Source organism: Chiloscyllium plagiosum, unplaced genomic scaffold (assembly GCF_037043375.1).
Source record: "Chiloscyllium plagiosum isolate Xiang-an unplaced genomic scaffold, Cpla_swu_hap1 HiC_scaffold_53X, whole genome shotgun sequence".
Lineage (NCBI taxonomy): Eukaryota > Metazoa > Chordata > Chondrichthyes > Orectolobiformes > Hemiscylliidae > Chiloscyllium > Chiloscyllium plagiosum.
Genome location: NW_028270191.1, coordinates 16,347,525 through 16,374,122, shown reverse-complemented (window position 1 = coordinate 16,374,122; position 26,598 = coordinate 16,347,525). Strand labels below are relative to the sequence as shown.

At 41.3% G+C, this 26,598-nt stretch overlaps 2 protein-coding genes across 2 annotated transcripts in view; one reads left to right on the top strand and one right to left on the bottom strand.

The window, feature by feature from the left end:
• The window catches only part of LOC148134653 (uncharacterized), a 103,469-nt gene that overhangs the window by 20,320 nt on the left and 56,551 nt on the right, over window positions 1-26,598 (bottom strand). The gene's annotated exons all lie outside the window — the stretch shown is intronic.
• esyt1a (extended synaptotagmin-like protein 1a) overlaps window positions 1-26,598 on the top strand; it is a 162,132-nt gene that overhangs the window by 113,678 nt on the left and 21,856 nt on the right. The window contains exons 12-21 of the mRNA XM_087985548.1: window positions 1,306-1,395; window positions 3,122-3,217; window positions 12,017-12,088; window positions 15,187-15,273; window positions 18,387-18,536; window positions 20,585-20,779; window positions 21,884-22,060; window positions 23,895-23,977; window positions 24,405-24,453; window positions 26,426-26,515. Of these exons, the coding sequence (XP_087841674.1) occupies window positions 1,306-1,395; window positions 3,122-3,217; window positions 12,017-12,088; window positions 15,187-15,273; window positions 18,387-18,536; window positions 20,585-20,779; window positions 21,884-22,060; window positions 23,895-23,977; window positions 24,405-24,453; window positions 26,426-26,515 (1,089 nt within the window). The remainder of the gene's footprint in view (window positions 1-1,305; window positions 1,396-3,121; window positions 3,218-12,016; window positions 12,089-15,186; window positions 15,274-18,386; window positions 18,537-20,584; window positions 20,780-21,883; window positions 22,061-23,894; window positions 23,978-24,404; window positions 24,454-26,425; window positions 26,516-26,598) is intronic.

The window sequence follows — 26,598 nt, the reverse complement described above, 5'->3', positions numbered from 1 at the left end:
AAGTATTCAGCCTGGAGCTTGGTGACCAGTGGTGTTCCACAGGGACATGTTCTGGGACCTCCTGCTTTTTGTGATTTTTGTAAATGACTTGGATGAGGAAGTGGAAGGGTGAGTTAGTAAATTTGCCAATGACACAAAAGTTGGTGGAGTTGTGGATAGTGTGGAGGGCTGTTGTAGGTTGGAACGGGACATTGACAGGATGCAGAGCTGGGCTGATAAGTGGCAGCTGGAGTTCAACCTGGAAAAGTGTGAAGTCATTCACTTTGGAAGGTCAAATATGAATGTAGATCACAGGGTTAAAGGCAGGATTCCTGCCAGTGTGGAGGAACAGAGGGATCTTGGGGTCCATATCTATAGATCCCTCAAAGTTGCCACCCAAGTTGTTAAGAAGGCGTATGGTGTATTGGCTTTCATTAGTAGGGGTATTGAGTTTAAGAGCTGTGAGGTTATGTTACAGTTCTATAAAGCCCTGGTTAGACCACAATTGGAATATTGTGTTCAGTTCTGGTCACCTCATTATAGGAAGAATATAGAAGTTTTAGAGAGGGTGCAGAGGAGATTTACCAGGATTCTGCCTGTACTGGAGGGCATGTCTTATGAAGAAAGGTTGAGTGAGTTAGGGGTTTTCTCATTGGAGCGAAAAAGGGTGAGAGGTGACTTGATAGAGGTGTACAAGATGATGAGAGGCATCGATAGAGTGGATAGCCAGAGACATTTTCCTAAGGCAGAAATGGCTGTCACAAGGGGGCATAATTTTAAGGTGATTGGAGGAAAGTTTAGGGTGATGTCAGAGGTTGGTTCTTTACACAGAGAGTGGTGGGTGAGTGGAATGCACTGCCAGCAGTAGTAGTAGAGTCAGATGCATTAGGGTCATTTAAGCGAATCTTGGGTAAGCACATGGATGATAGTAAAATGAAGGGATTGTAGGTCAGTCTGATCTTAGAGATGGATAAAAGGTCGGCACAACATCGAGGGCTGAAGGGCCTGTACTATGCTGTACTGTTCTATGTTCTGTCTACTAATATCTCCTTATGTGATTTGGTTTAATACTCCTGTGAAGTGCCTTGGGAGGTTTTACTGGAAGACATTATGTTAATACAAATTGTTTTTATCTCTGTAAGACTTTCAACAATGCAGATTGGGAACAGCTGTGAGGAGATTCATATTAAATTATTAAAGATGCGGTTACATTTAGACCTGATATGTGTGAACTATTTTGTTGTTCCTATTTGGCATTATTTCACTTTGTGGCCTGTCTTGTGATATTTGCCCTATGCCTGACCCTAATATTCTCTCTATGTGCAGTGGTTCACTCTGAAAGATGTTGAGAGAGGGAAAATTCGTCTGAAACTGGAGTGGCTGTCCCTGTACTCTGACCCAACGAAACTGGAACAGGTAATTCCAAAGATTAAAGCTTCCATTTGAGAAGCTCATCACTCACTTTTGAAATCACACCTTGGCTTACCATTCCTTTGAAGTTATGCATGATTTTCAACATATAGTCAACTCAAAATTCAAATTACTAGATTGAAATATTAGCTCAAAAAATAACTTTGAAATTATCAAGTGTATACACTAAAAGCATAACTAGCATCACCCTTGAGATGATCGTGTAACTCAGTGTTGCCTTGCCTTTGAGATGATAGTTAACTTTAATATTATCTTCACAAACAGTATCGGTATCACAACTATAATTATTATGGTGCAGAAGGAAGTGATTGGCCCATTGTGCCTGTACTGATTGTATTATCGAGTCCAGCTCTACGCCCTAGTGCCAATGACCTTTTTTTTCCTATATCTCTGCAAACCATTGCTCTCCAAAAAAATTATCCAATGCCCTCTTGAATGTCTCAGTTGAACTTGCCTTCAGCGTGTTGCAGGCAACGCATTCCATACCCTAACAACTTGAGTGAAAAAAGGTTTTGCACATCACTTTGAATACTGTGTGGTTATAACTGGAATATCACCAGTTAATCATTGACTGCAAATAATAGGAGATTTATGTTCTATTCAATGTTATATGTAAAATTATGGATGGTGAGAATGAATGAGCCCTGTAATTTATTCATAAACTTCGGTGATGTCCTAAGAGATCATAGATGAAACTGAGATTTAAAAAAAAAAATTTTCCTCCTCCTTTCTTGAAGGCTCGAATGCCTTGCCCAAGTGTCAGTTCCTTACATGAATGCCATCACACTATTCCACTGTAGAATACATCAATACCAAGTGTCCTCATTTGACCTCCCCACACACACTTTCCCGCATGGATCACTGAATAGCAAGCAGGAGCAAAGACCCTAGTTTATTCTCTACTTCCTACTTCTGGAAGGCATGGGGAAAATGTAGCACCCCAGACCACTATCCATGCTGAGATTAGCTAACTCAGCTCTGATCAAGGATTGAAGGTGGGACCTTGATCTATAAAGATCAGTTGGATACTACTTTTACCAGCTAAATCATCAGAGAGCACTTACTGTAGTTTTAAATGCCACCTGAGTTCTAACATAAATACAGCTTATGTCATTTTTCGAAACATATACCATACTTGCAATACAATTAAAGACTGCACTACAACCTGAGCTTCCACTTAACAGTTCCTGCAGAGTGGAGGAGAGCAAATAAGATAGCGAGTCGTTATGAGGTCAGAATGTCACAGCTCCAGCTTACTGCAGGTTCTGGTGGAGGGCTCGGGAAGAAACTATCCTTTCATGGTTATAACATATTAAAAATACTGGATAGGCAAAGACCAGCTGGTTCACCTATTCCTTCCCATCATAGTTGTAACTTGTGAACTTGTGGTTCATGATTAAGACATTTCCTATCCATTAAGTCCATAGAATCTCATAGGAAAGGTAAAACAAAAACAAGACCAATCAGGGTCAAAAAAAAAATCTGGGACATTCCTCTTTTACCTTCTTGGGCAATTAAAGCTAGTCCAGGAGACCATGTTGAACCTGGCTTGTATTATTTGGAGCCTGTCCCCTGTATGACATAATCTACACTGCAAGTCAGTAACTTGGTAAGTGTGTGGTCAGTGACACGTGCAAGAAGAAGATATCAAAGGACTACATCCCCTCAAAATTGTGGTCTACAAAATATACTAATTGTTTGTTATCTATAGGCACTGATGGTTAATAACTCCATCACTGTGCAGAACAGTGAGGAACCCTCTGCTGCTATCATGGTTGTCTACGTGGACCAAGCACAGGATCTCCCGGTATGTATAATTGTCACAGAATGTAGATCTCCAATCAGCAATAGATCCCATTTCACAGCTGTAGCTGAATTGTGAGAATATAACACCAACAGTGTCTTTCAACCTCAATCCTTCTGTTTGACTGTAATGCTGAATGTTGAATTTGGTAGGGGTATACTCATACTGCTTCAACCTGACAAAATTGGCATCTGTCCAGCGAGACACTCTTGGTGTTCAGCTTACTCTGTTGTATGGTTCACCAATGGTATGACTTCAAAAGGGTGATCAAAGGAAGTTTGAATAAATCCCCACTCTGCTTACAACTTCTATTTTATCTGTGATTTCAGCGGTTCCCTAGAAGTTGGTATTGGGATCATGTGCTTTTCCTGATTATATGCTATCAGGTGTCAGAGGACTGGAAATGCTACACTCTAGTCCCCAAAAGATATAAGCCCAGCAACTACAGACCAATCAGTTTAACTTGAGTGATGACAAAGCTTCTATAAGAATATTTCTGGACAAAATTAAAAGTCACATGAATAAATGCAGTTCAATTAAAGAAAGCCAGAAAAGATTTTTGAACAAAAAATCATGTTTAACTAATTTGATGGAGGTAACTTTGACCAGGTAATAGAAGGTTAACAAGTGCAATCCTGTTGATGTGGTGGACATGGACTTTCAAAAAGTATTTGATACAGTGCCACATAACAGACTTGGGAGCAAAGTTACAACTCTGAATAAAACAGACAATAGCAACATGTATTCAAAACTGACCGAGTGACAAGAAACAGTAGTGGTAATGGATGTTTTAGAGGAAGGTTTAGAGTGAAGTTTCCCGAGGGTCATTGTTGGGACCCTTGCTCCTGATAATGACCAAGACATTCATGAACAGGGCACAATTTCAAAGTTTGTAGATGATATGAAAAGTGGAAGCTTTATGAACAGTGAGGAAAACTTTAAAAAGATTTCAAGATGAGGGGACACATTTTTAAGGTGGGGGAGAAAGATTTAACACGGACTTGAGGGGCAAATTCTTTACACAAATGATGTATGTGGAATGAACTTCCTGAGGAAGTGGTGGATGTGGGTACAATTACAACATTTAAAAGACATTGAATAAGTAAATGAATAGGAAAGGTTTGGAGAGACATGGGCCAGGAGCAGGCAGGTGGGACTAGTTTAGTTTGGGATTATGTTTGTCATGGACTGGTTGGACCGAAGTGTCTGTTTCTGTGCTGTATGACTCTGTGACATCGATGATATGGACAAGTTGGTGGAATTGGCAGACAAATGGCAAATGTAGTGTAGTGGAGAGAAATGTGGAATTATTCATTTTAGAGTCGTAATGTTTTACAACAAAGAAAGAGGCTCTTCAGCCCATCGTGTCCATGCCAGTCATCAAGCATCTAATTCTATTTTCCAGCACTTGGCTCGAAGCCTTGTATGCTATAGTATTTCAAGGGTTAGTCTAAATAGCTCTTAAATGTTGTGATGATTCTTGCTTCTTGATCATTTCTTCCTAGTCATTTACCACACCACCAATGTTTGTGTGATCTATATATTTACTTATCAAATCTACTATGTTTGTATTCAGATCATTAATGTATATAACAAACAGCATGGGACCCACCACTGAACCCAGTGGTACAACACTGAACTCAAGATTCCAGTCACAAAAACAACCTTTGACCATCACCCTCTACCTCCTGCCACTAAGACAGTTTGGATCCAATCTGTGAAGGTTTTCTGGATCCCATGTGCTCTTACTTTCTCGACAAATCTCCCATGTGACACCTTGTCAAATCCTTACCGTAAGTCCATGCAGACTACATCAACTGAATTATCCTCATCTACACACCCAGTCATCCTTCAAAACTAAATCAAGCCTGTCAAACAATATTTCCCCCCGACAAAGTCATGCTGACTATCCTTGATTAATCTCTGCCTCTCCAAATGGAGGTTAATTCTGTCCCCAATTTTTTTCCAATAGTTTCCCTTCCCTTCACTGGCCTGTAATTTACCAGTTTATTCCTATTACCCTTCATGAATAATGGTACTTCATCAGCTGTCCTCCAGCCCTCTGGCACCTCTCCTATGGCCAGAGAGGATTTGACCCTGCAAGGGACCTTGCAATCTACTCCCCCACCTCCCACAACTGTCTGGAAAGATCTCATCTGGGCCTCAAGAATTTTCCAATTTTAAGCTTGATAAAGCCACTAATATCTCCTCCCTCTCTCAATTGTAGTTTGTATAAGTATTTCATTGACCTTCCTCCTCCCTGATTTCCATACCTACATCCTCCTCCTCTATAGTGAAGATAGAAACAAAGTACTCATTTAAAACCTCATCTGCCTCGTTCAGCTGCAGACAGAAATTGCCATTTTCGTCCCTAATGAGCCCTACTCTTTCCCTAATTGCCTATAACTCTTGCCATGTTTTATTTCAAAATGTCTTTGAATTTTCTTTTATTTTACCTGCCCAGGTTTTCTCACGTCACCTCTTCACTTTCCTAATTTCATTTTTAAGCAACTCCATTCACTTCCTACAAACCTCCAGAGTTTCTGGTGTTATGAGCCTTCTGGATCTACCATAAGCTTCCCTTTTGTTCCTTATCCAATCCTTTAGATTCCTTGACATCCAGGGTTTTCTGGGTCTGTTGATGTGGGAGATTTTAAAAAAGCTTTAATTCAAGTGTCTCCATCTGCCATGGGTTCTGGATTATTAGTTTAGGAATGCCATGGTTTTCCTGGAAATTTGTCAACATAACTATCCTCTCTTTCTATAATTGGTTGTAGGTTCATAGTATACTCCCAACAACATTATTGCTCCCATTTTGCTTTTAGATTCTACCCATATCGCCTCTATTCAGGGACCCTCTAGGATAACATCTTTCTTTATTGCCATAATGGATTTCTTGATCAATATTGTAACACCACTTCTTCCTTTACTCACTCCCTGTTTCATGTCAAGATTCTATACTTTAGAATGTTGAGCTACCAGTCCTGTCCCTCCCTCAACCATGTATCCTCATGTTAATCAGCACCATCAGCCCATATACACTGCTGCCTCACAGCGCCAAGGACCTGGGTTCAATTCCATCCTTAAGTGACTGTCTGTGTGGAGTGTGCACATTCTCCCTGTGTCTGCGTGGGTTTCCTCTGGTTTCCTCCCACAGTCCAAAGATGTATAAGTTAGGTAGATTGACCACGGGAAATGCAGGGTTACAGGGGTAGGGTGGGTGGGTGGGTCTGGGTGTGACGCTCTTTGGAGGGTCTGTGTGGAATTGATGGACTGAATGTCCTTCTTCCACACTTTAGAAATTCTATGATCAACCCGTATACCTTATTGACAAGACCCCTTGCATTAAAACAATGGCATGCAGCCTTGCCATGCTCCCTTGTGCCCTAATTTGGTGTTACATACTTTGACTCCCGTACTGACTTGTCTTCTCTCCTATATTTGTCTGTGCATCACCCGCTATTGTACTTCCACTCCATATTCCATTGCCCTGTCAAATTAGTTTAAACCCCGAACAAAACACAAACAACACTAGCAAGGATGTTGGTCCTGTTTCAGCTCAGGTGCAACTCAGCGGGCTTGAAAAGATCCCATCTTCCCTAGAAATGGATTCAATGATCCAGGAATCTAAAGCCCTCTCTCCTGCACCAACAATTCTTGTATAAGACACCAGTTAGACTAGTTCTTGTGTACAGTTCTGGATGCCACATTTTACAGAGGACAAGAAGGCTTTTAAGGAAGTGCAGAACTAGTGTACAAGAATGGTTCCAGAGATGAGGAACTTTTGTTATGAAGGAAGGTCAGACAGTAGGGCTGTTTTCCCTTGAGAAGAGAACATTGAGACAAGATCTGATAGTGGTGCTCAAAATCATTAGGAGGCTGGACAGACTAAATAGAGAGAAACTATTCCCAGTTCTAGAAAGGGCATAGATTTAAGCTAATTGGCAGAAGCAAACTGGAGTTGGATTCAACTGTGACTTTCAAAAGAGACAAATTATTATCTGAAAACAACAAATGTGCCGTGCTGCACAGAAAATGAGCGATTCACCTAGTACGGTATAGTGAGCTCATAGTTACTTGTTGGGCGAAATAGCAGCCTTCTGCTCTGTAACAACTCTATGATAATAACATGATGTGGAGCTGTCAGTGTTGGACTGGGAGTGGACAACGTCAGAAGTCACACAACAGGTTATAGTCCAACAGGTTTATTCAAAGTCACAAGCTTTCAAAGCGTAGCCCCTTCATCAGGTGAAGTGAAGAAAAGCACATAGGCACAGGATTTATAGGCAGAGAGATCAAAAGATCATACAAACGGTGTGAGTGGAGTGTCAATAGGTTGGATAATAAGTCTCTGCAGGTGATCAGAAGTATCAGATAGTGTTAGTAAAGTGCCAACAGCTGAATAGTAAGTGAAGGGGATGACCTATAACCCAATTAATTGAGGCAGCAGATAATTACAAATAATTAAAAATAAGATGGTGCTGGAGACAAACCAAACAGCTGGAATAACATGATAGGTATAAGAGAGGCATGTCTATTGACATTAGTGGTCTGGTAAATGGCAAAGAAGAAACCACATAGACTACAGGATGATTTCGATGGGCTGAACAGTAGCAGATGAACAGTGAATCCTGAACAGTGGGAAGTGGTGCATTTTGGTCGCGATAACAAGGCAAGGGAGTACCCAATGAATAGTAGAACACGAGAAAGTACAGAGGATTAGAGTGACCTTTGTGTTCATGTCCATAGATCCTTGAGGCAACAAGATAAGTAGATAAGGTGGCATATTGGATACTTATCCTTGAGTCGAAGCACTGAATACAAGAACAGAGAGATCATGATGGATCTGTCTAAGACATTAGTTAGGTCACAGCTGGAGTACACGTGCAGTTCTGGTTGCCACACCATCATAAGGTTGTGATTGCACTGGAGACGTTGCAGAGGGGAGTCATCAGGATGTTGCCTGGACTGGAATGATTCAGCTATGAAGAGAGAGACTAGATAGGTTGCAATTGTTTTCCTTAAAGCAGAAAGGGCTAAGTGGAGGCCTGATTGAGGTGTACAAAATTATAAGGGGCACAGATATGGTGAAACATTTTCCCTTAGTGGAGAGGTCAATAACCAGGATGCATAGATTTAAGGCAAGGGGAAAATTTAGAGGGGATTTAAGGAAGATTCTTTCAATCCAAATGGTAGTGCGTATTTGGGACTCTGAGATGGTGGAAGAGACAAGAATCATCACAACATTTAAGAGCTATTTAGATTAACCCTTGAAATACTATAGCATACAAGGCTTCGAGCCAAGTGCTGGAAAATAGAATTAGATGCTTGATGACTGGCATGGACACGATGGGCTGAAGAGCCTCTTTCTTTGTTGTAAAACATTACGACTCTAAAATGAATAATTCCACATTTCTCTCCACTACACTACATTTGCCATTTGTCTGCCAAATCCACCAACTTGTCCATATCATCGATGTCATAGAGTCATACAGCACAGAAACAGACACTTCGGTCCAACCAGTCCATGACAAACATAATCCCAAACTAAACTAGTCCCACCTGCCTGCTCCTGGCCCATGTCTCTCCAAACCTTTCCTATTCATTTACTTATTCAATGTCTTTTAAATGTTGTAATTGTACTCACATCCACCACTTCCTCAGGAAGTTCATTCCACATACATCATTTGTGTAAAGAATTTGCCCCTCAAGTCCGTGTTAAATCTTTCTCCCCTCACCTTAAAAATATGCCCCCTTGTCTTGAAATCCTTTTAAAGTTTTCCTCACTGTTCAAAAGCTTCCACTTTTCATATCATCTACAAACTTTGAAATTGTGCCCTGTTCATGAATGTCTTGGTCATTATCAGGAGCAAGGGTCCCAACAATGACCCTCGGGAAACTTCACTCTAAACCTTCCTTTGTTCTGTAAAACATCCATTACCACTACTGTTTCTTGTCACTCGGTCAGTTTTGAATACATGTTGCTATTGTCTGTTTTATTCAGAGTTGTAACTTTGCTCCCAAGTCTGTTATGTGGCACTGTATCAAATACTTTTTGAAAGTCCATGTCCACCACATAAACAGGATTGCACTTGTTAACCTTCTATTACCTGGTCAAAGTTACCTCCATCAAATTAGTTAAACATGATTTTTTGTTCAAAAATCTTTTCTGGCTTTCTTTAATTAACCTGCATTTGTTCATGTGACTTTTAATTTTGTCCAGAATTATTCTTGTAGAAGCTTTGCCACCACTCAAGTTAAACTGACTGGCCTGTAGTCGCTGGGCTTATATTTTTTTTGGGACAAGAGTGTTGCATTTCCAGTACTCCTCCATGTTGAATACAACTGGAAAGCACTGTGTGGCAGGTGCACTGAATGTACTCTTGGTAGGGGACTTCAATGTCCATCAAGAGTTGCTCAGCAGCAGGCACCACAAATGACTGAGCTGATCGAGCCTTAAAGGACATAGCTACTAGATTGGGTCAGCAACAGATGGTGAGGGAATCAACAAAGAGTAAGGACATCACCTCTTGCTCACCTGTCTACTTGTCACAACTGCAACATGTCCATGACCGTATTGGGAAGACGGACCCTCCCGTGCAGATTGACCACCGTGTAGTTTTTATAGTGACAGAGTTCTGGAAAAGAGTCATATTGGATTCAAAACTTTTAATTCTTTCTCTCATCACAGATGCTGCCAAATCTGCTGAGTTTCTCCAGCACTTTGTGTTTGTTGCTGCTTCCACTGTTTGGTATGCATGCAATACTCTAGGCTAAGTGACCTTACAATCAATAGATCAGACCAAAGCTCTGCAGTCCTGTCACAGCCAGTTGAGCATGTTCATAGACAATTAAACACCTCCCTGGAGGAACAGGCTCCACAAATGTCCTCATCCTCCACAATGGAGGAGGCCAGCACACAAGTGAAAAAGGTAGGGTTCAAATATTTGCATCCAGCTTCAGAGGACTCCAGCATCACAGTGTTCAGACAGTTTGATCCCCTGCATGTGTCATCAAGGAATAGCTGAAAGCTGAACCCTGCAAATCTACAGCGTTGAAAATATTCTGATATAATACTAAAGGAATTCTGTGCTCCAGAAGTACTGTGCCCATCGGCAATCTCTTCCAGTAGAGCTACAATAGCATGTACCTGACAATGTAGGTAAATTAAAAGGTAGGCAGGAGGGACTTGGGGGAGGGACGTTGGAAATGCAATAGGTGGAAAGAGGTCAAGGTGAGGGTGATAGGCCGGAGTGGGGTGGGGGCGGAGAGGTCAGGAAGAAGATTGCAGGTTAGGAAGGCGGTGCTGAGTTCGAGGGATTTGACTGAGACAAGGTGGGGGGAGGGGAAATGAGGAAACTGGAGAAATCTCTAGTCTCCATAAGGACCTCTACTTCAGATTTCTCCAGTTTCCTCATTTCCCCTCCCCCACCTCGTCTCAGTCAAATCCCTCGAACTCAGCACCGCCTTCCTAACCTGCAATCTTCTTCCTGACCTCTCCGCCCCCACCCCACTCCGGCCTATCACCCTCACCTTGACCTCCTTCCACCTATTGCATTTCCAACGCCCCTCCTCCCTACCTTTTATCTTAGCCTGCTGGACACACTTTCCTCATTCCTGAAGAAGGGCTTATGCCCGAAACGTCAATTCTCCTGTTCCTTGGATGCTGCCTGACCTGCTGCGCTTTTCCAGCAACACATTTTCAGCTCTGATCTCCAGCATCTGCAGTCCTCACTTTCTCCTCAATGTAGGTAAATTGCCCATCGGTGTCCTGTAACAAGTCAGGACAAATCCAATCCATCCAATTACGGTCCCTTAATTCTATTCTCAATAACCAGCGAAGTGTTTGAAAGGACTGTGAACAGTGCTGTCAAGTGGCAATTGCAAAGGAATAATTTGCTCGCTGAGACTCTGTTTGGGTTCTGCCAGGACTGCTCACCTCCACACCTCAATAGCATTTGTCCAAAAATGGACAAAAGAGCTGAATTCCATAAATAAGCTGAGAGTGAGTGCCCTTGACATCAAGGCTGCATTTAACTGTGTGCTATCAAGGAGCCAAAGTTAAACTGGAATCAGTCGGGATTTGGGAAATCTTTCCACTGGTTCAAGTCAAATCTGGCACATTGGAGATAGTTATGGTTGATGGAGGTCAATCATCTTAGCTCCAGGACATCTCTGCAAGAGTTTCTCAGAGTAGTGGTCCAGACCCAACCATCTTCAGCTGCTTCATCAGTAACCCTTACTGTAAAAAGGTCAGAGTGGGGATGTTCATCAATGATTTGCACAATGTTCTGCACCATATGTGACTCTTCAGATCCTGAAACGATCTATGCCCAAATGTCGCAAAACCTTGACAATGTCTGGTCAAGTTGTGGATGTGGCTAATGGCCCATTTATATTGTCCTCATCATCAGGGGAGGTCAAAATTGCTCAGAGGAAGCCTCAGAAATTATAACCTCATAGTTGCATTCCTAAACTCAAAAAATGAATTTTAAAAGTATGTCAACCCACCTCCTTGGTCCTTTCTAGACTTCAATCTGCTACCTAGCTAGGTCATCATCAGACCTGATATACAACCACTGAAAAAGCTGGTTTGAGTATGTATCCTCAGAAACTGGTGAAATTCATGGTAGTTCGAGTGGAATTTTAATTTCCTACCTTCTTGGTTTCCGTTCCTTCTATATTTCTGTCTGCTAATTATTTCTCTTTCGTGTCTCTCCTTTCTCATTCTTCCTCTTCCTCAGTTCTTGTATTTCCTGCTCCAGGAGTTGCTGTTTCATTATCTCTTCTTTTTATCCACAGCTAAAGCAAGGATCCAGGGAACCAAATGCACTGGTACAGGTCTCATTATTGGACAAAACCTTCGAAAGCAGGGTATGGATAAACACTACCAGGTCCATTGTTTAAAGTCAATAGAGTGCAGTGTAATTTTGAGTAAGGAAGAATTGCCACCATGTTCTCCATGATGGCCCTTTGCACAGCCCCATCATTGTCATTAGTTCCACATGCAGAATTTGCTCTCCTTCAGATTTTCTGCTTCTCTCATTCACATACTATTCAGTGTGGCGTACAGTCCATGGAGACTTACAGTAAAATACTGAAGTTTGTACGTAACTATCAGAATTAACTAAACATGATCTCCTTAGTGTTATTTTGGCTTCTCATGTAATATTTTTTGCGCATTTGAGTTTAAATGACTTTGGATACCAGAATTTCTTTTAAGAGGATTAAAAAGTCACATTGGAACATTTTTTAACAATGCATTTCTTGGAAACCACATTGTTCTGGATAATTGCTGATTTTGGTTGCTTGAACTCACGCAAATAAAATACCTGACTGCTTTTCTAACTATTTTATGTCTGTGAATAGTGTTTTACAAGCTTAGATACTTCTTTTTGGATTTTCAGTTGTGGGGAAGCCTTTTAAAAATAAACACCCCATCCAGCTGATGTCTGCAGTTTCTGCAGCACATTTGTGATAAACATATTGTGAAAGCAGATTGTGATCTTGAACAGAGACCAAAAGACATTGTGTTTCCTGAGCAAGCCGTATCTACCAATTTCGCAGAAACATCAGCCTATGTTTGGTGATAACTGTCTACACGTGGCACAATGCCAGACCAACAGGTGTAACCCAGAACTCTGTGGGAAGCTAGGCAAGTGATTGCTGGGCCCCTTGCTGAGATATTTTATTGATAGTCACAAGTGAGATGCCAGAAGACTGGAGGGTGGCTAACGTGGTGCCACTATTTAAGAAATGTGGTAAGGAATAGCCAAGGAACTGTAGACCGGTGAGCCTGACATCAGTGGTGGGCAAGTTGTTGGAGGGAATCCTGAGGGACAGGTTTTACATATATTTGGAAAGGCAAGGACTGATTCAGGATAGTCAGCATGGCTTTGTGTGTCAGAGGTCATGTCCCACAAACTTGATTAAGTTTTTTTGAAGAAGTAACAAAGAGGATTGATGAGGGCAGAGCAGTGGATGTAATCCACATGTACTTCAGTAAGGTGTTCGACAAGGTTCCCCATGGGAAACTGATTAGCAAGGTTAGATCTCATGGAATACAGGGAGAACTAGCCACTTGATACAGAACTGGCTTGAAGGTAGAAGACAGAGGGTGGTGGTGGAGTGTTGTTTTTCAGACTGGAGACCTGTGACCAGTGGAGTGCCACAAGGATCGGTGCTGGGTCCACTACTTTTCATCATTTATATAAATGTTTTGGGTGCGAACATAGGAGGTACAGTTAGTAAGTTTGCAGATGACACCAAAATTGGAGGTGTAGTGGACAGAGAAGAAGGTTACATCAGAGTACAACAGGATCTTGATCAGATGGGCCAATGGGCTGAGGAGTGGCAGATAGTTTAATTTAGATAAATGTGAGGTGCTGTATTTTGGGACAGCAAATCAGAACAGAACTTATACACTTAATGGTAAGGCCCTGTGGAGTTTTGCTGAATAAAGATACCTTGGAGTGCAGGTTCATATTTCCTTGAAAGTGGAGTCGCAGGTTAATAGGATAGTGAAGATGGCATTTGGTATGCTTTCCTTTATTGGTCAGAGCATTGGAGCTGGGAGTTCATGTTGCAGCTGTACAGGACATTGGTTAGGCCATTTTTGGAATATTGTGTGCAATTCTAGGCTCCTTCATAATGGAAGGATGTTATGAAACTTGAAAGGGTTCAGAAAAGATTTACAAGGATGTTGCCAGGGTTGGAGGATTTCAGCTATAGAGAGAGGCTGAATAGGCTGGGGCTGTTTTCCTGGAGCATCGAAGGCTGAGGTGTGACGTTATTGAGGTTTATAAAATCATTAGGGGCATGGACAGGATAAATAGACAAAGTCTCTTCCCTGGGGTGGGGGAGTCCAGAATTCGAGGGCATACGTTTAGGGTGAGAGGGGAAAGGTATAAAAGGGACCTAAGGGGCAATGCTTTCACACAGAGGGTAGTGTGTATCTGGAATGAGCTGCCAGAGGAAGTGGTGGAGGCTGATACAATTACAGCATTTAAAAGACATCTGGATGGTTATATGAATAGGAAGGGTTCAGAGGGATATGGGCCAGGTGCAGGCAAATGGGACTAGATTAGGTTAGGATATCTGGTTGGTATGGACAAGTTGGACCGAAGGGTCTGTTTCCGTGCTGTACTTCTCTATGACTCTGCGACTCTTTGTCACACTATCCTTTTTGCTTCATGAACTAAGACTTATTGGCCAAGTGTTTCTCCCAAACAATTTTCCCTTTTGTGTGTGTGTGCGTGAGTGAAAGAGATATATATAGAGAGAGTGTGTGTGCATGTGCGCGTGCGTGCACAGGTGGGTGTTGAGTTATTTACAGGGGTAAACATTTATATTTTCATATTACAAACTGAATATGTTAGCCAGTTCATCATTTTCATCAATATGGTTTTTCTTTTACTTTATAATAAATCAATATTCTTCTTTATTTTAAGTGTGATATAGAGAGATCATACCATTGGACATATTGGAAACTGGTTAAAACAAGGCACAGTGGTTAGCACTGCTGCCTCACAGCGCCAGAGACCGGGTTCAATTCCCACCTCAGGCAACTGTGTGTGGAGTTTGCACATTCTCCCCGTGGCTGCGTGGGTTTCCTCCGGGTGCTCCGGTTTCCTCCCACATTCCAAAAATGTGCAGGTTAGGTGAATTGGCCATGCTAAATTGCCCATAATAAATAGGTGTAAACGTAGGGGAATGGGTCTGGGTGGGTTGCTCTTCGGAGGGTCGGTGTGGACTTGTTGGGCCAAAGGGCCTGTTTCCACACTGTATGTAATCTTAAAATAAAAATTAAATGTGTGTTATGGTTCATGGATTAGTACGTCAAGAGAAGGACAATGCACTCCTTCTGACTTGGGTTGTAACATTAGATCTTCAGAGTTACATTTTTAAACTGACAAATTAAGTTGACAAATTTCTGCTTCTCCAATATGTCACATTATTTTCTCTTCCCACAGACGGTGTATAACACAAATGCCCCAGTTTGGGAGGATGCCTTTACATTTTTTGTTCAAAATCCAAATCAACAAGACCTTGATATACAGGTACCTTCCTTCACTTCTCCAGAGGGGTTTTGAAATGCTAATTTAAATGGTGTCTGTCACCTTTTATTTTCCTTAGAGGAACTCCTGAATTTTGCATTGTCTATGGATTTTGTGGTGAACTGCATCACCTGAAGCATTTTCAAACTTTTATGACCATCAATAACAAGAACTTATGTCGTGCTTTTAATATGTTAAAGTGTTCCAAAGCATTTCATAATTGCGCAATCGGACTAAAGTTAACACTGAGCCACATAGTTCCTGGGTAAGGTCGTGTGATGGTTATGTTACTTGACTAATAATCCAGAGACCTTGACTAATAATCCAGAGACACGAGATCCGTCATGGCAACTAGGAAATTTAAATTCAATTAATTAATTCCCTTGGAATTTAAAAAATATTGACTACAAAATTATTGGATTGTTGTAAAACCCTATCTTGGTAGGGCTGCTGTTTTCACTGCAGACCCACTGCCCTTTCAAATGACTGTAAGGTGCACCTGACCTCCCGGTCATCGTTCAATTTTAATTCTCCTTCCCACTCCCTTTCCGACATGACCATCCTTGGCCTCCTCCATTGCCACAACAAACCAAACCGCAAATTGGAGGAACAACACCATCTTCCGCCTGGGCAGCCTACAGACCGAGGACTCAACATTGAGTTCTCCAATTTCAAATAACCTCCCTTCCCATCCCCTGACTCCCTCCCTTCCATTCCTCTGATTAACCCTTCCTTCCAGTTACCAACTAGATTCACTCCTCTCATCGACCAACCAGATCATATCCTCAATGTTCACCTACCACCCAGCCTCTCTCCTCACCTAAAACCCCCCTCACCCATGCCCCTTTATCTGCAGCTCCCCCTCCCCCGCCTCCATTCCTGAAGGGTTATACCTGAAACATCGATTTCTCCACCTCCTGCCTTGCTGTGTTCTTACAGCCTCCTGCTTGTCCACTTTCAAATGACATAACCGGTTACTCTTTTTTTTCCCCAAAGAGGCAACAGTCCACTCCTTCTCAAGGGCAGTTAGGGATGGGCAACAATTGTTGGCCTAACCAGTGACTTCCACATCCTACAAACAATTATAAAATGGAACTTAAGACAGGTGACCAAAGGTTTTGCTTTGATGAGCAACTTTAATGAGGAGATAGTCTTGAATTAGCAAGGGAGAAGATTCCAAATCTTAACCCACCAGCATCAGTGACAAAAATCAGGTGATTGGTAATGCCACATTTGGAATACTGCACATAATTCTGGTTGCCTTGCTGTTGGAAAGAGACTGGAAAGTTTGAGTTATAAGGAGAAACTGAATAGGCTGAGCTGTTTTCCCTGGATCATAGGAGGCTGAAGGGTGAACATATAGAGGTTTATAAAATCATGAGGGACATGAATGGGATAAATAGACAAGGTCTTTTCCCTGGGGAGGGGGAGTCCAGAACGAGAGGGCATAGATTTAGGGTGAGAGGGGAAAGAAATAAAAGGGACCTGAGGGGCAATGTTTTCACGGAGAGGGTGATGTGTATATGGAATGAGCTGCCAGAAGAAGTGGTGGAGGTGAGTAAAATTACATTTAAAAAGGCATTTTGGCAGGTCAGCATGGACGAGTTGGGTTGAAGGGTCTGTTTCTGCATTGTGACTATGTTTGCATAGCCAGATGCATTTAATCATGTAATCTAAGACTTAGGACAGATAATGGGGAAATATGGTTGTGAGAATGTACAATAGACCACTGGAGTTAGGAGCAAGATTAGAGTGGTGCTGGAAAAGCACAGCAGGTCAGGCAGCATCCGAGCAGCAGGAAAATCGACATTTCGGCCAAAAGCCCTTTATCAGGAATGATGATCGGAAAAGCCCATTCCTGATGAAGGGCTTTTGCCCGAAACATTGATTTTTATGCTCCTTAGATGCTGCCTGACCTGCTGTGCTTTTCCAGCACCACTCTAATCTTGACTCTAATCTCCAGCATCTGCAGTACTCACTTTCGCCACTAGAGTTAGGAGTTGAAGCAGAGACAGTAGCCAGCAATTTCCTTGGATTCTCTGAATCCACTGTCAATACTTTTATTGGAGGTGCAGTGGAGATCCTATTTAGGTAAATAGGATTTTGTTAAACCAGTGGATTTCAATATTTACAAATAGATTAGATAGTTTAAGGAAAGGTGGGTAAATGTGAATTGGTGTGTTCGAACAACCTGTTTCTGTGTTCAAAGTTAAAAATCACAACACCAGGTTATAGTCCAACAGGTTTAATTGGAAGCACACTAGCTTTCGGAGCGACGCTCCTTCATCAGGTGGTAGTAGTGGGAGCGTCAATCCGAAACCTAGTGTGCTTCCAATTAAACCTGTTGGACTATAACCTGGTGTTGTGTGATTTTTAACTTTGTATACCCCAGTCCAACACCGGCATCTTCAAATCATGTTTCTGTGTTGTCATTTTTATTTTACTATACATAATGTTCTGGTCACCACATTATAGGAAGGATGTGGAAGCTTTGGAGTGGGTTCAGAGATTTACTGGGATGTTGCCTGGTATTGAGGGAAGGCCTTATGAGGAAAGGCTAATGGACTTGAGGCTGTTTTCATTAGACAGAAGAAGGTTGAAAGGTAACTTAGTTGAGACATATAAGATAATCACAGGGTTAGATAGGGTGGACAATGAGAGCTTCTTTGCTTGGATGGTGATGGCTAGCACGAGGGGACATAGCTTTAAATTGAGGGGTGATGGATATAGGACAGATGTGGTATGGAATGCCCTGCCTGAAACAGTAGTAGACTCGCCAACTTTAAGGGCATTTAAATGGTCATTGGATAAACATATGGATGAAAATGGAATAGCGTAGGTTAGACATGCTTCAGATTGGTTTCACAGGTTGGAACATCAGGGGCCAAAGGACCTGTACTGCGCTGTAATGTTCTATGCTTTATAATGGACAAGATGTGATGATCCTAAAACCGTCTTAAAGCAACATTGCTAACATTTAGGAAAGTAAAATAAGGAAGGGCAATAACTGAAAATGGGGTAAAGATAAAATAAGAGAAGTGAAGGATTATAAATCACAATCATTAATTACAAGTACATGTTTCAGTTAAATCTGTGCATGTTAATTTTTCTTCTAGGTTAAAGATGATGACCGTCAATTTAGTCTGGGGTCACTATCCATTTCTCTGTCACAGTTGCTGATGAACCCAGATATGAGCTTTAACCAGTGGTTCCCACTAGAACATTCTGGGCGCCACAGCCAAATCTACCTGAAAATCATAATGCGGGTGAGTAAATCCAACAAACAAGAGATTTTGGATCTTTTTAAAAGGACATTCTGAGGACTAAAAGAACTGAGTTGAAACCAACACCAGGAATAGTCAGGTGTCTTGAACAGAGTTCAAGGGACATTTTAGGTACACTTTGTCTTCACTAGCTGCCCAGTATCTGGTGCCAACTTAACTCTTATTCTCTAAATTCCACAAATTTTCAATCAGTTGAAGAGCTTAAAAGGTGGGGGATCCACTCTGCTGGATTACCACCAGGTACTCATGGTGGAAATCCACCTCTTTTTATGTTGGATTGTAACTGTCAATGTTCCCCTCCTTTAACCCACCAACTCTGTCCAGTGGCATTGTCAAGAATAACATTGTTATGTGAGTTAAAAATCACACAACACCAGGTTATAGTCCAACAGGTTTAATTGGAAGCACACTAGCTTTCAGAGCGCTGCTCCTTCATCAGGTGGTAGTAGTGGGAGCGTCAATCCGAAAGCTAGTGTGCTTCCAATTAAACCTGTTGGACTATAACCTGGTGTTGTGAGATTTTTAACTTTGTACATCCCAGTCCAACACCGGCATCTCCAATTCATTGTTACGTGAGGATAAGAAGACATGAAGCTGCACTTCAACACTGCTCAGTTTGTTCTTTTAGTTGTTGCAGTTTCTTTTTCAGTTTCTCACTTTCCCTCTGTCTGTTTTCTTCCTTGGTCTTCAGGTCATTATTCAGTCTGTTCTGTAACTGTTCCATGAACAGTTGAATGTAAAATGATTTTGGTATATTGGTAGGTTTTAAATCTTAAAGTAAATGATCTTTCTTTCTGGTCAGTGGTGGAAATATATGTTGCTTCATGTACAAAGAAACATCCTACTCTGCTCCATTCTGCGCTGTCACCAGGATGGCTGTCATTGTAAATCCAATAGTGTCTTATTGCCTGAAAAGGACATTATACAGTCAGATTACAGGATGTCAAAGTTGTACCAGTTTTGTATAAATGATTTAACACCTTCGCATTTCAGGAAAGTGCAAATTTTCTCAATCACGATTCGTTGCTTTCTCTGATTTTCCTTCTGTTCTGCACTTCCTCTTTCTCTCTGGGATTCAATGCAGCTTAATTTCCTCTGACAGCATATGATTTAATCTGTTCGCTTAAAATTATTGTATAGTCATCATTAACTCAAAGAAAGTGACAGATTGAGTATGTGTGAAAATGTGATGTTAAAAGCAAACTTTTTTCTAAAAGGTGAGAGGAGAGGAAATGTTGGGATTCAGGGGTATTTGGATGTCCTTGTACATGAATCACAGAAAGTTAACATGCAGGCAGAACAAGAAATTAGGAAGGAACATTGATTGTTTGTCTTTATTCTGAAGGGGCTAGAGAACAAGAGGAATGAAGTCTTCCTACAATTATACAGGGCTTTGAGACCACACCTGGAGTACTAAGCACAATTTTAGCCTTTCCTAAGGGATGATTTGTTGCCATGGAGGAGAGCAACAAACGTTCACAGGAAGGGTTCCTGAGACAAGAGGGCTACCCTATAAGGAATGATTAAGTAGGACAGGCCGATATTCTCTGGAGTGTAGAAGCATGAGGTGATCACAATGAAATGTATAAATGCATGGAGGGTTTGACAGGGTCAGTGCTGAGATGCAGTACCTCTGCTGACCCCTGCTGGAGGTTCACAGTCTCAGAATAAGGAGTCAGCCATTTCAGACTGAAATGAGGAGATTTTGTGACCCAAAGGGTACAGACGTTCAATCATTATGTACAAAACAGAGATCAATAGATTTTTGGACATTGAGGGTCAAGAAATAGGACGAGAAAGTGAACTTTATTTAGAAGATCAGCCGTGATTGTACTGAATGGCAGAGCAGGTTCAAGAGACTGAATTGCATGTGCCTTCTCCTATTATGATGTGTTAGATTTTAAATAAGAACCTTTTAAATGCTAGAAATAAATCACTTAGCATTGCTGAGCTTTATAATTGATGCAGCACAAATTAGTATCACACTATTCCCCTTCTTTACTGTGGCTGTGTGTTTGTTTCTTTGGCAGATCCTGATTTCTGACGCAGTTGATCTGGAGAAGCTGCCTAGAACTCGGAAATCCACACTGGAAAAAAACACAGGATCAGCCAAGTCTGACAAGATGAATATGACTGCAGCTAAGTTAGTGGAAGCTGGAGTAGGCAGCCTGATCCAAGCTCCTTTACCAACTGAGAGCAGTGCCCCAAGCAGTGTGGGGACTGAGGTACTTGGTCAATTACAGAACCATTTTATATTTTCATGTATGAAAGGATTCACTATTCCAATGATTATAGATTAAACTGAAAGTAGATCAATGAAAATAAGATTTTTCATTGTTTGATGCATAGGGATCAGTTAGCTCAGTTGGTTGGATAGTTGGTTTGCAATTCAGAGTGATACCAACAGCACAGGTGCAATTTCCATCTTAGCTGAGGTTAACATGAAGACCCCGTGTTCTGAACCTTGTCTGTTGTGAGCAATATGGTGACCCTCAGGTTACACTGTCAGTTCTCTCCCTCTCTGTAAGAAGGGAGCAGTCAATTGTCCCCTGGGGCTGTGCTGACATTCACATGACTTCAAAGAACAGGTTTGGCTGAAGCAAAAATGTATGAATGTAGAAAGAAAAATGATCAGGCTGAAATTGAAAAATAAAGACTGAGTGTAAGATTGAACAAAAGAGGGTAGGTGTTGGACTGTGGAGAGGAATTACAGTGAGTGATTCTAGGGATCAAATATGGGGATTGATTATAGAAATTGTTTACAATGTTTTTCATCCAATTTTTTGGTTCATTTCACCTTGCATCCAGGTCTTCCTATCCCTGGTCCAGGAGGCCCAGGTTCAACTCCCAACTACTCCAGAGGTGTGTAATAACATCTCTGACCAGGTTGAATAGAAAAATTGGTTAATAAAAGAACATTTTTTAAAAATTCAAACAACTGGTTTCTGCTGACATTGTGAAATTTTATATTATTGCCAAGAGATTTATTACTAAAACTGACGGAGAAATGCACTTTTTAAACTGAATGATTGTGCAGAAACAGAGTTTTGTTAGTGTAAATAGAAGGCCAGTCTGACACAAGTTTCTGGCCACTACTATCTAAATGGTGACAAACTAGAAACTGTGCAAAAACATAGAGATTTGAGAGTCGAGGTTCAAAAATTAATTCAAAACTAGTTGACAGGTACAAGAGCAATCAGAAATAGAGTTGAGGTACAAATCAATCATGATCCAGTGGAAGAGTACAGCAGGTTTCCGGGGATGAGTGGTCTGCACCTGTTCTTATGTTGCTAAAAGGTAGCAGTGTTAACTTCTTTTTCTTCTTTCAGGGAGTGATACGGATTCATCTGTTAGAAGCTGAGAACCTAATTGCAAAGGACAATTTCATGAAAGGGATGGTGAAAGGGAAATCTGATCCCTATGTCAAAGTGCGAGCAGGTGCCCAAAGCTTCCGGAGCAAAACAATTAAAGAAAACCTTAACCCCAAGTGGCATGAGATGTATGAGGTCAGTGTGTTTGGATACTGCCCTTTGAAACCAATAAGATAAAACTCTTAATCAGTAGAACCATGATGAGTGCCAGATGAATGAGCCTGGCTGACAAGTGGGCAGGTCCTTTATGTGGGTCACTTACTGACATGCTGACTTTTTCCGCTCAGTCTTGGTACTGTGTAAAAGTGGTGGATTATTTCATGCGTGGGTGCTATTATCTGGCCCTGTTAACTCTTCCTACCTAGTGTTTTTTAATCAGTTGTTACTCTTTTCCTCAGAAGGGTTATACCCAAAATGTTGACTTCTCCACTTCCTGATGCTGCCTGGCTTGCTAGAACATAGAACACAGAACATTACAATGCAGTACAGGTCCTTCTGCCCTCAATGTTGCGCTGACCCGTGAAACCAATCTGAAGCCCATCTAACCTACACTATTCCATTCGCATCCATATGTTTATCCAATTACTATTTAAATGCCCTTAAAGTTGGTCAGTCTATTACTGTTACAGGCAGGACGTTCCGTGCCCCTACTACTCTCTGAGTAAAGAAACTACCCCTGACATCTGTCCTATATCTATCACCCCTCAATTTAAAGCTATGTCCCCTCATGCTAGCTATCACCAACCGAGGAAAATGGCTCTCACTGTCCACCCTATCTAACCCTCTGATTTGCAGTGTTATCTGCAAATTTACTAACCCATCATTCTGTGCCCTCATCCAGATCATTTATAAAAATGACAAACAGCAGTGGACCCAAAACAGATCCTTGCGGTAAACCACTAGTAGCTGAACTCCAGGGTGAATATTTCTCCCATCAACCTGTCTTTTTTCAGCTAGTCAATTTCTGATCCAAACCACTAAATCACTCTCAATCCCATGCCTCCGTATTTTGTGCAATAGCCTACCGTGGGGAACGTTATCAAATGCCTTACTGAAACCCATACACACCACATCAATTGATTTACCCTCATCCACCTGTTTGGTCACTTTTTCAAAGAACTCAATTAAGGTTTGTGAGGCACAACCTACCCTTCACAAAACCGTGTTGACTATCCCTAATCAACTTATTCCTCTCTAGATGATTCTAAATCCCCTCTCTTATAACCCTTTCCAACACTTTACCCACAACTGAAGTAAGGCTCACTGGTCTATAATTTCCAGGGTTGTCTCTACTCCCCTTCTTGAACAAGGGAACAACATTTGCTATCCTCCAGTCTTCTGGCACTATTCCTGTTGACAATGATGACATAAAAATCAAAGCCAAAGGCTCAGCAATCTCCTCCCTGGCTTCCCAGAGAATATTAGGATAAATTCCAACTGGCTCAGGGGACTTACCTATTTTTACACTTTCCCGAATTGCTAACACCTCCTCCTTATGCACCTTAATCCCATCTAGTCTAGTAGCCTGTATCTCAGTATTCCCCTCGACCACATTGTCTTTTTCTAGTGTGAATACTGACAAAAAGTATTCATTCAGTGCTTCCTCTATCTTCTCTGACTCCATGCACAACTTCCCACTACTATGCTTGATTGGCCCTAACCTTATTCTCGTCATTATTTTATTCGCGATATAGCTATAGAAAGTCTTAGGGTTTTCCTTGATCTTATCCGCCAATGACCTCTCATGCCCCCCTCCTGGCTCTTCTTAGTTCTCTCTTTAGGTCCTTCCTGGCTAACTTGTAACTCTCAAGCGTCGTAACTGAGCCTTCACGTCTCATCCTAACATAAGCCTTCTGTGTTCTTCCAGCCTCCTGCTTGTCTACCTTGGATTCCAACATCAGCAGTTTTTTTTGTCTCTAACACTTTTCCAAAGGCATGTTCTGACCTGTGGTAACCTTTCTCCTCTTAGGTCATTGTAAATCACATTCCAGGTCAGGAGCTAGAGTTTGAGCTCTTCGATAAGGACATTGACAAAGATGATTTCCTTGGAAGGTATGTTGCTCCATCAGAAAATTCAGAAAAGGTTTGAGGACAATTTTAATACTACATTAGAGCAAAGTGCCTTCTATGGGAACACTGGTTCTTCAAATGTTTTGGTGAACACTCCCAGGACAGGGACAGTACGGGGACAGATGTAGAGTAAAGCTCCCTACACTGTCCTCATCAAACACTCCCAGGGCAAGGACATCACAGGGTTAGATACAGTGTAAAACACTCTCTGCACTGCTCTCTCAGTAAACAATACACTATAAATCTTTTCAAAACATTGTTTGAAGTTCTCTGCATGGTCATGGAAATTCCATTATACTTTTATTAATAAATGAGTTGCTTTCTAAGAATAGCCATACTCAATTGTATTCACGCACAATGTAAACGTTTTTTCGTTAGTGTTTGACTTAAGTTGTTCTCTGACATGCAGATTGAAGATCAGTTACAAGGACATCATGAACAGTAAAGTTATGGATGAGGTAGGAAAATCTTGTTAGTTCAAATCATATAATGGGGCAGACTTCCCATTCCTTCTAGCTAGGAATATTGAATCCCTCGACTGTAATGGCCCAGGGGATGGGAATACTTCATGGAGGTAGCCTTTCTGTTTTTTTGTTTTGTTTTAAATTAATGGATATAAATTGTGGACCATAGTGAGCTTCTACCTAACTGGAGTTTTTTTTCGCTGATATAGATTCTCACTCTTTCTGCATCGTGACACACTGCACTTAACTAAACTTAAAATACAGGTTGGAAAATGTCGTGGATCAGGGAATTTAACCAACTAAAACCAATTAATCTAACAGCACTGAGTGCTTGTCAGAACATCCTATCCATTAAGGTATTAACTTGCAGCGTTACTGACAGAGTGTGGGAAGAAGCCTGTTTTCTAGATAGGAAGGCAGTTGAAAATAGTCTCCACGCAAAATAAAAACTGAAAGAACTGCGGATGCTGTAAATCAGAAACAAAAATGAAACTTGTTGGAATAGCTCAACAGGGCTGGCAGCATCTGTGGATAGAAATCAGCGTTAACGTTTCAGGTCCAGTGACCCTTCTACTGAAAATAGTCTCCCTGGCTTGTCAAAATGCCAAGACAGGCAATTCAATCTGTTTATGATGTCTTTTCAAATGAAGCCATCTTACCTCAGTCTGATGCTGGTGAACTTTGTTTTAAGATCAGATGATTTTGTGACAGTCATGTTTTGATATTTTACTATAAGCTCCACAGTATAACAGACAAAAGTGCCCTGAAAACTAAACTTTTGCTGCCAAGTTTACAATAATGAAGTTTCATTATCGGCTCCAATGTCATGACTCACTGGGGTAGTGCACTGGAAATTAAGCCCGGCTATTCTTGGAGTTTTCACAAATGTCGAAAATTTTTTAAAACAAATGCACGACATTCTCCATCCTCTTCCATCGGGCAGAAGATGCAGAAGTTTGAAATCACATAACAACAGATTTAAGAACAGCTTATTTCCCTCTGTTATCAGACTTATGAACGATCAGAGTTGATCTTTCTTTGCACCTTCTCTGTAGCTGTAACACTTATATTCTGCATTCTGTTCTATTACCTTGATGTATTTATGTACGGTAGGATTTGTCTGGTTAGCACGTAAAACAATACTTTTCATTGTATCTCGGTATATATGATGATAATAAATCAAAATTTACCTGACTTTTCCACCCGGGGTCATAGAAAGCACAGACCAGGTTTCTATACTAAACAAGTATTACTATTTATACCAAGTAATTCGGCAGTAGCTAAAATCCCCTTTACATACACAGAGATAGATGCATTGACGAGGAAAAACACATAGACAGAGGAGAAAAAGTAGAAAGACAGTGCATAGTCTTTGTCCAAAAATTCAGTTGAGCTGGTTCTTGCTGATCCAAAGGTTTCTTCTTAGCTTTCTTTTTTCACATTGATCCACTGGTTTGTAATAGGCACAGGACGGTTGGTTCACTTGTAAAATGCCTCTGATATATAGATTAAAAGTCATAGCAGAGAGAACAGAGAGATAGTGCCTGAGCTTGTGGAGATCGGAACACTTCTCTTTATCTTGTTCCCAACCCCAAGCTGTTCAGTTACCTGAGAACCCAACCATACAGTTGTTTGCAAACAAAATGCCCTTGTCATCAGTAACTTGTCATTAGTCCATAGACCAATCAACGTCCTGTTGCCAACCAGAACTGTATCTGAATTCAAAACTACTTGGCTGTTGTTCCTCTGCAGCCATTTCAAATTCTGCTTGTTCAAACAGCTACTTATGATGCTTACCACGAGTGTCAGGTTACTTGCTTTTAAACCATGCAGCCATCCTTTCAAAACACTGGTTTTAAAAGTTTTTTTTTTCTCATTTCAGTCCAAAACTCTAAAAAGCTCAAAATAAAAAAGACCCTATCTTTGCAGCTACCAAACTGCCTGTTTCCTCTTTGTCCATCTATAGTGGTTCATGCTGAACGACGTCAAATCAGGAAAACTTCACCTCAAGTTAGAATGGTTGCCGCCAGGCATGGATGCACTTATCCTAGATCAGGTGAGATTAGTTTGAGTTTTCATTCTACTTGCTGTCTGGTTTGTTACTCTTGGTGAATTCCAAATAATTAGAATGAAGTTCTG